The 9,059-nt window shown below is 47.6% G+C and overlaps 1 protein-coding gene across 3 annotated transcripts; it reads left to right on the plus strand.

The window, feature by feature from the left end:
- Window positions 1-592: 592 nt before the first annotated feature.
- On the plus strand, window positions 593-4,845 carry LOC113918767 (C-C chemokine receptor type 5). 3 transcript variants are annotated; one of them, XR_003518681.1, is made up of 3 exons: window positions 1,857-2,235; window positions 2,317-3,857; window positions 4,233-4,845. XR_003518681.1 is itself a non-coding variant. In XM_027587543.1 (2 exons), exon 2 carries the CDS (start codon window positions 2,328-2,330, stop codon window positions 3,384-3,386), a length of 1,059 nt encoding a protein of 352 aa, XP_027443344.1. In that variant the 5' UTR covers window positions 593-653; window positions 2,317-2,327; the 3' UTR covers window positions 3,387-4,845. The 3 variants fall into 3 exon arrangements, 2 of the variants coding, with proteins under 2 accessions (XP_027443344.1, XP_027443343.1); XM_027587543.1 differs by lacking the exon at window positions 1,857-2,235 and adding an exon at window positions 593-653 and having other exon boundaries at window positions 2,317-4,845; XM_027587542.1 differs by having other exon boundaries at window positions 2,317-4,845.
- The last annotated feature ends 4,214 nt before the right edge of the window (window positions 4,846-9,059 follow it).

A 9,059-nucleotide genomic window follows, 5' to 3' on the forward strand; every position in this document is an offset into this window, starting at 1 on the left:
CAGAGTACCGGGGGGGTGAGGTATGGGTGTGAGCTGGGGTGGGCACAGGAACAGGGGGGACGCGGGAAAAGGGGACCACGGGGTTCGTGGGAAGCATTCCTCTCTCAATTTCAAGTTGGCTTCAGTGGCTTTGATTGAGGACAAATAGTAAGAGAATCAGAATCTCTCCTGTTTAGCCTCACCATTGATAAGCCCTGTGGTCTTGTACAAATAAATCATTGGCCCCTGAAGCAGCCATTTCTTTCGGCAAAATGAAGGATTTTGACTCAATCAACATGAATGGTGTTCTAGTTCTAATATCCTTCAGTCCTATTTTCTAACAGATTCTAACAGATTTTGTTTTCTGCTCAGAAAACAAAAGACCTAAGTGTCATCAGGGAAACCCATGAATAAGCTCTCAGGCCAGACAACTAGTCTCCGGCCTATTTTAAGTTCATTTGAAAAAGAAGAAGAAGAAGGAGAAGAAGAAGAACCGTTCTCTGATTTTTTTTTTTTGGGGGGGGCCAGGCAATATACTTATTCACTAAAACTCCGCCTCCCCCTCTCAGTAGAAACTGTGCATTTCCTACTTTTATGCTGCCTATATGTTTGATTTGCACAGCTCAGCTGGTCAGAGGAGCTGAGACATCCGTCCCCCTATGAGAACCCTCCTGGTAAGTCACCTTTCAGACACTTTGCCTGTTAGTTAGCTCTGTTTCTGTGATGAGTAAAAGGCTTACAGGAAACCCATTAGACAAACACCAGGTGCTCCTAGAACTGTCTTGAAATATCATCTTTGAGAGAAGAAAAGAGTTAGAATTTAGAATGAGTTTCAGATTGTGATAACATCAAGGATACAAAACATGATTGTGAATGAAAGATTGTAAAGGGATCAATATTGAAAGAGAGAGAGAGAGAGAGAAAGAAAGAAAGAAAGAAAGAAAGAAAGAAAGAAAGAAAGAAAGAAAGAAAGAAAGAAAGAAAGAAAGAAAGAAAGAAAGAAAGAAAGAAAGAAAGAAAGAAAGAAAGAAAAAGGAAGGAAGGAAGGAAGGAAGGAAGGAAGGAAGGGAGAAAGAAAGAAAGAAGCTTCACCTTTCAAAAGAAAGTTTTTCAAGAGAGATGATTCTTGGCCAAAATCTTGGCAGAGATTATCTTCTGGTAAGAACTGAAACCACCCCCGCCACCAGGACGGGATGCCCTCTGAATGTGTCTCCAAGCAGAAGTTGTATCTAAGTGTGGCTCTTGTGTTTCTTTATTTTTTCCCCCCATAAAAGAGGGAAGCTAAATGTTGTCCAAATTAATACCATAGTACAAATATCAAATTAAGTTTCCCTTTAATATATCAGTTCCACAGCACATTTAGTGTAATGATTCTTGTTCTGGCTCAGAAGTTAAGATGAAAGTTTCTGTATACTCCTCCCAGCTGCCTAATCTGAGGTCCAGGGGGCTTGAGACCCACAGGGCTTAATTAAAGAAACTTCTCAATCAAGCAATGAACCTGAAATAGACCAGGCAAGCCAATGTGAGAGCAAATGTGATAATAGGGTCTGGATTTTACAGCTGGCTGCTGGCTCCTCTCGGGGGACTCAGGCTTCAGCCCCTTTCGTTCTGACTATATCGAGGCGCCTGGCTGGCGATGCCATGTTCCAGTTCTCACCAAGAAGTGAGAGACGAGGGTAGCTGGTGGATAACAGCACAGACTGCCTGCCTTCGAAATCAGCTGCTTCCTAGCTATGTGTCTTGGAGCAAGTTACTCATCCTCTTTGTGCTTTGAGGTTCTCATCTGCAACATGGGGACCATAACATGACCTGACTCCTACAGTCACCTTGAGGATCAATCGAATGAATGAATGGGTGTGAAGCTCAGAACAGCGGTTGGCGCACAGAGTGCCCTGGGGGATGGTTAATGGTTACTAGCCCTCGGGGCAGGGCGGGAGGGGGGATGCGGCTCTGTGTAAGTTCAGCCCAGGGAAGGGCAGCTGCAGCACAGATAGTAAAACAGTGTTAGACGGCACCCGAGTCAGTTTCTTTGAAATTGTGACCAAAGCTGCTTTCGCTCCACGTGGCTACAGAGCACCAGATTTTATTGGGTCAGAGGACGCTTTTGTGAATTTCCCCGAGAGTCACACTCTCAATCTAGCGAAAAGAGACGCTGGCGGTGATCTTTACCTTTCCTGCCAAAGTCCTTCGTTTGGCCACACAGGGGAACTCAGTGAAATGCAGAAATTGAGGCATCGATGTTGAAAGCCTATGGAGGTATGAGACAGTTTGTGCTCGTGATGGACCGCTCAGGACATTCTAGGGCTTTATAAAACATCACTTTTTCTTTATTCACAGGGTCGAGCAAAATGAATTACCAAACGTCGACTGCGTACTATGACATTGATTATGGGACGTCAGAGCCCTGTCAGAAGACCAACGTGAGACAGATCGCAGCCGGGCTCCTGCCTCCGCTCTACTCGCTGGTGTTCATCTTCGGCTTCGTGGGCAACATGCTGGTTGTCCTCATTCTCATCAACTGCAAAAGGCTGAAGAGCATGACGGACATCTACCTGCTCAATTTGGCCATCTCCGACCTGCTCTTCCTTCTCACCATCCCGTTCTGGGCCCACTACGCTGCAGACCAGTGGGTCTTTGGAAATAGGATGTGTCAGCTTTTGACGGGGCTCTATTATATAGGCTTCTTCACTGGCATCTTCTTCATCATCCTCCTGACCATCGACAGGTACCTGGCAATCGTCCACGCGGTGTTTGCCCTAAAGGCCCGGACGGTCACCTTTGGGGTGGTGACAAGCGGGGTCACCTGGGTGGTGGCCGTGTTCGCCTCTCTCCCCGGGATCATCTTCACCAGATCCCAAAAAGAGGGGTCTCGCTTTACCTGCAGCCCCCACTTCCCACCCAGTCAGTACCGTTTCTGGAAGAACTTCCTGACGTTGAAGATGAGCATCTTGGGCCTGGTCCTGCCCCTGCTCGTCATGGTCATCTGCTATTCGGCCATCCTCAAGACCCTGCTCCGGTGCCGAAACGAAAAGAAGAGGCACAAGGCCGTGAGGCTCATTTTCGTGATCATGATTGTTTACTTTCTTTTCTGGGCTCCCTACAACATCGTGCTTCTCCTGAGCACCTTCCAGGAGTCCTTCGGCCTGAACAATTGCAGCAGCTCCAATAGGCTAGACCAAGCCATGCAGGTGACAGAGACGCTTGGGATGACGCACTGTTGCATCAACCCCGTCATCTATGCCTTCGTCGGGGAGAAGTTCAGAAACTACCTCTTGGAGTTTTTCCGAAAGCACATCGCCAGACGCTTCTGTAAACGCTGCCCAGTCTTCCTGGGAGATGTCTCCGAGAGAGCAAGCTCGGTTTACACTCGATCCACTGGGGAACAGGAGATCTCTGTCGGCTTGTGACCTGGATTAGGTCTTTGTACACAGCCTGGGAGTGGGAGTGGTTCTTTTGAAAAGGAAGTCACTGTCATAGAGGGTCTATGATTCATCCATCTGGCACCTCTTTTTTTTAAGTATATTAGATCATTTGAGGCCATCACTTCCGGAGAGCCAAATCAATATACGCGGATGATGTAACAACCTTCTCATCTCGGCTCCACGCACATCAACTTATTGGCACACTCTCCCTTCACTGCGGAAGTTCATTATTAAAAAAAAAAAAAAAAAAGAATCCTCGGAGAACTGCTGATTCTTGAGTTTGGTTAACCTGAACAGGAATACCAAAATTAATCAATAAACATATTGTATAGTTTCTTAGCTGGAGGCAACAAGGGCAGGTTGCAAATGTGCTCGAAGCAGGTCCTTGTCGTGATCGGTTCAGAAACGACGTCTTCCAAGTGTGGTTGGTCAAGTTCCACAGATGTTCAGGACCAGGTGAGAACTGGGAGAGCTTCCTCAGTGAGAAGGGGATCCTCTGCTGGGAGAGGGGAGGGAGGCTGAGCTCCAAGCTGCAGACCCCACACCCGTGGAGTGGCTTGGCAGCTGCGGGAGGACTGGTGCTAGCTGGGGAAGGCAAGGTGAGCCTGGACCATGGAGAGCGTGCACAGCACCACTTGTCAAAGTCAGAGCCTGGACTGTCCAGGAGCACATCCAGGTGAGGACTGATTACATAGTTAATGAACGCGCAGAGCTTTCTAAGCATTGAGTTAAGAGACCCCCGGGGCAGGGAGGGAAGCCTGAGTGAGTAAATTTCTGCCCTCCCGGGGCACACCACGGCTTAAACATTGTCTTCTGGATTCAACTCTGTAGGCAGAAGGCAGAAGGAACGGATTCATTTGGAAACAGGCCGCCCGCAGCTTGATCAGCCACAAAAAGCACAATTTACAGACCTTTGTGTTTCGGGCTGAGTGTGGTGGCTTTAGCCACTCCTTCCAGCTGCTGCCTTCTACAGACACATCGTCCCCAAACACTCAGGGATCTTTTCCGGAGAGAGTCATGACTTCATGTTCTGCAGTTGCTACTTTTATTATTCTGTACCTGCCTGAGATGGTTTTGAATCTGAGGAGTAGCTAAGACCATTCGGGAAAGATCAGGTGATGGAACGTAAAGAAGGGAGGGTCACTCGAGAGGGTAAGGTGTCACAATAGTGAGAGGTGCTCCGGATTTTTCTGAAGCTCTGAAAGACGAGACTTGAGAGCATGGGCGGCAACAGGAAGCACCCAGAAATGCTCTGAAGGTTGTTACAAGGGCATCAGTATCTTATGACCCTAGCCTCTGAGTCAGCTCAAAGACGTTCTGGTATCTGTGTGTGTGTGTGTGTGTGTGTGTGTGTGTATGTGTGTGTGTATCTCCTATATACGTGACAATTTTACGTCAGTGGAAAGTTACAAATTGCTTGGAAGAAAATCCTTACCCAATAAAAACCGCCCTCTAAAATAACTGATTGTATTGTTCTTTCAGTCAAGTGCCCGTTTAGAGACTAGCATACGAGACTGCGAAAGCCCTTTGAAAGTAGCTGGTTTTGGAAAATTCCATACGTACACACCCTCACACACACAGAGAATCACACTTCTTTTTAAATATTTGTAAAAGTTGCCCCCCTCCCTGGGTCAAATTGCCAGCATAATGTTTGAAAATGCGGTCCCTCAGGGTAGCGTTTCTGAGCAATGGACACTGGAAACCTTTAAATTTCTAATTTCATTCTACTACCAGAGCCAAAGACCTGACACATTTCTAAAACACAGAAAATCGATGTGTGTTTAAGCCCACGCCAGCTATCGGTGTTTGACAGTGGAGAAGGCCTAAGGTCACAGGTTGGTCATTTCTGTCATCCTAAGTTGCAGACACATGATGCATGAAGGAGGCTCCTCCTGAGGTTGCTTTCCTTTCATTTCAAATCCCCTCCAAACACTTGTCTATAACCGCAGTGGTGACAACGGTTGTGTCACTGACATTTGGATTTCTGGGCATGTGTCTCTTATCTGCAGAGAGGACAGGTGCTCCAGGAAGAGGTGATGGGTCCGGGTCACATCCACGGTTTGGGGCTGGCTGGTTTTCAGGTTCTCACCTTCCGGAGCAGGTCATCATCCTACCTGGAGGTCCGTGGAATGAGCAGAAGACAAGGAGAGCCGGAACTGGCCTGTACGATGGCTTTTCCCTAACAGCCTGAAGGACCACCTTCCACCCATGAGTCAAGAGGAGGCATGACCCAAGGAAGGGCAGAAGGGGGCTGAATCTGAGCAGAGGAAGGGTCTAGGGCACCCTCCCATCACCCCCACACTCCTCACTTTGAGGGGCCCTCCACTGCCCAGCCCTCCTCTGCCCCATCCCTGAGACCCACAAACAAGTTTGGACTCATCGTGACCTTCGGGTTCTGACTCCACTCACCGTGTCCTGGTGGAAGGAATCCTACCCCCAGCCCGGAGGCCTCTGTCATGGAAGGGGTTACGTATGTGCCATGGATAAAGTCAAAGTAAAGTGAACGCCCTCAGCAGGGAGGGAAAATGTGAAAATTCGTAAGTTAGGATTTTGCTCACACTTGTATTTCAAGGTTCTAGTTTAAACACCCACAACGTTAGGGATGCCCGGGTGGGGCTCAGTCGGTTAAGGATCTGCCTTCAACTCAGGGTCCTGGGATCAAGTTCCACGTTGGGTTCCTTGCTCAGCGGGGAGCCTGCTTCTCCCTCTGCCTGCCGCTCCCCCAGCTTGTGCTCTCTCTCTCTGACAAATAAAGAAAATCTTTAAAAAAATAAAAAAATAAACACCTGCAACACAAGTAAAGTGCATTGGCCTTGCCACTGTTATCATGAAATCAAGTTATTTTTCTGCATATGGTGCCGTATTTCCTATTTGCCTTCAGTCTTTTCTAGAAGCATCTTTACAAGTCTTACTTCGATTTGGCTCCATATTGTTACTACTTTAGTTTGATCATAAGTTCTGCATCATTGTGGTTCCGTCCTGTGCCAGGAGCCTGGTTTTGTTTCTTTTTCTTATGGTTGGTACCCAGTTTTTTAAAACACTTGATAATAAAGTCTTTTCAAACTGGAATCCAATGGGCGGGCCTTCAGAGCCAGTAGAAACCCTGGGCTACACTGCCTCCCTGTGGCCACTTTGGTAACCAACAAGGGCATCCCGGCCGCCGAGCCTGGACCCCAGAGCCTGGAGACCCCAGGGACGGTTTAGTGATTGCCTCTGTTGACACCATTCCTGTCCTGGACAAGAGGTATCTCCACAGCAGCTCGGGGTAGATAATGCTCGACTCTTTCTGTTTCTGAAGAATAAGAGGAGCGCCCATGGAGGATCCCGCAGTGGAAATGAAGGTGCGAGCAGCCCAGGGCCAACCTCTGCAGATCACTGAACCCACAGCCTTGCAGCAAGGTCACAAAAAGTTTTGTGACAAAGCATTTTTCACAGGCCATAAAAACATCACAAGCCCCTCCCCTGTGTCTCTCTCGTATATCCAGCGATGGTCTCAGGTACCAAGTGTTTGAAGCAATCAATTACGATCGCCAGTTTGGGTGGCTTTTTTTTTTTTTTTTTTTAATTTATTCACAATTCCCTTTCTCCATTGCTGACTTCACCTCGTCCAGAGATCCCTCTGCTGGTATCACATCATCTGAAAACAGAAAGGTTGTTGAGGACCAGTCAGCCCCACCCCTCACTCTCTGGAGGAGAACAGCCCACCCCCCCGGGGCCACACGGTCTGACGTCAGGGTGGGCCAGAGCATCAGGCCAGGTTTCAGTTCAGCCAGCGATGTGCCGGAGAGCAGGTGGGGGCCTTGCCGGTCAGCACCCATGTTAATGACAGAGAGCTGGCTCTCCTGGCCCCTTAACCTTAGCTGCTTAACCTTAGCTGCTCGTTGGAGTTACCTGGGCAGTCTTACAAATAGGGACACCTGGTCCCACCCCCAGGCTTCTGATTTGCTAGGTCTGCAGAAGCTCCTGGCCATTCTAAGTATAGCCAACTTTGGAAATGACTGCTTAAAGCCCATTGAACTGAGCTTGCTCCAGGGAGGCTGCTGTCTGTGGAGGGTCCTCCCGTGAGTGACTCGTGGGCCAGGGAGGGTCTGGATTCAACTCCTCGATTTTCACAACAGAACATTAATTCTGTCTTCCCACAAGCTGGTCTTTAAAGCATGTGAATCTAGACCTAATTCGCAGTATAAAATCTTTGTATTGGAGGCTCCAAGCATTTTGCTTTCATTTCTGGTTTTGGATTATGTTTCAGCCTGTCCATTCCAAGTGAAAAGTAAATAAAGATGGGTTGTCTGGCGCCCATGTGGAGCTTGGTGGCTTCAAATTCAAGACAGAATAAGTAGAAATAAGTAGAAGAGGTCTGTTTGAGATGCTTTAGAAGTGAATATCGATTTTGCTTATGTTGGCGAAGGAATTCTCCCTTTTCCCCCTTTCCTCGTCCTTCCAGGGAGCCGTCCCTTTAACTGTGTCCAGTAAAGCCTTAATCCCAAAGACCTGGAAAACGCTGGAAGTCTGTGTCAGCCCTGGGTGACACAATGATAAATCTGCAGAGAAAGCAACAAGGTAGTTTTAAAACAGCAATAGTCCATATTTACTCTAAAATGCCTGTACATGGGCGCCTGGTTGACTCAGCTCGTTAAGCGTTTGCCTTTAACTCAGGTCAGGATCCCAGGGTCCTGGGATTGAGCCCCGCATTAGGCTCCCTGCTCAATGGGAAGCCTGCTTCTCTCTCTCCCTCTGCCTCTCCCCCCCTGCTTGTGCTTGCTCTCTCTCAAATAAATAAATAAAATCTAAAAAATAAATAAATAAAATGCCTGTATTTTGGTTTATTTCCACTAGCTAATATTCTTCAAAAATCCCTTTTAAGAAAATTATAATTTTTTTTTTTTCTAACAGATCATCAAATCAGGACTCTCTGTTGATTGGTTTTGTCACTCCTTTCTACAGGGTGGAAAGTAGAGCCTGCTTGAGGTCCAGCCTTGAGGCTGAGGGAGCTTGGGGAAATGAATCAGCATCTGTCTCGGGACCTCAGAGTCCCTTCCAGTGACTTGGGATACTATCTGCCTGATAACTAGGTTGGGTCGGAGTATCTAAACCAGCCCTGCTCAGAAGAACTTTCTGTACTGATGGAGATGCCCTGTCCAGTACGATGGCCACCAGACCAGTGCAAAATGTGGCTAATGTGACTATAGAGCTGGGTTTTTTATTTCATTTTAATTAATTTTAAAACATCGATGCATGTCTCAATGGATAGTGCAAGGCTTGCATACAATAAGTAGTCAAGAAACGTCAGTATAACTTGGATTGTGGCATCAGGGATTCCTAGGCAAGTTGCTCAATGCTTCTAGACTCAGTTTCCTCATCTGTGAGATGGGGCAGAGAGTAATACCTACTAGCTCATACGTTTGTGTGAAGGATGAAATGAGAGGTCGCGTGTTGGCTGAATGCAGTGCCTGGCACATTGGAGTTCTGGTAGCTGTTAGCTACTTTCCTAATAATGGCTATTTCCTCTTTAGATTAGAATTGCGCTCCCCCAAAGAATGCTCTTCAGTGTAGTGGGCAACACAGCTCCCCTTCTGCGGTGGAATGGAAGCTACTGGGGACCTGGGAGGGCTCTTGGGTGTGAAATCAAACACTGTGGATTGACAGCAATAGATGGAA

Source organism: Zalophus californianus, chromosome 1, assembly GCF_009762305.2.
Source record: "Zalophus californianus isolate mZalCal1 chromosome 1, mZalCal1.pri.v2, whole genome shotgun sequence".
NCBI classification, from domain to species: domain Eukaryota; kingdom Metazoa; phylum Chordata; class Mammalia; order Carnivora; family Otariidae; genus Zalophus; species Zalophus californianus.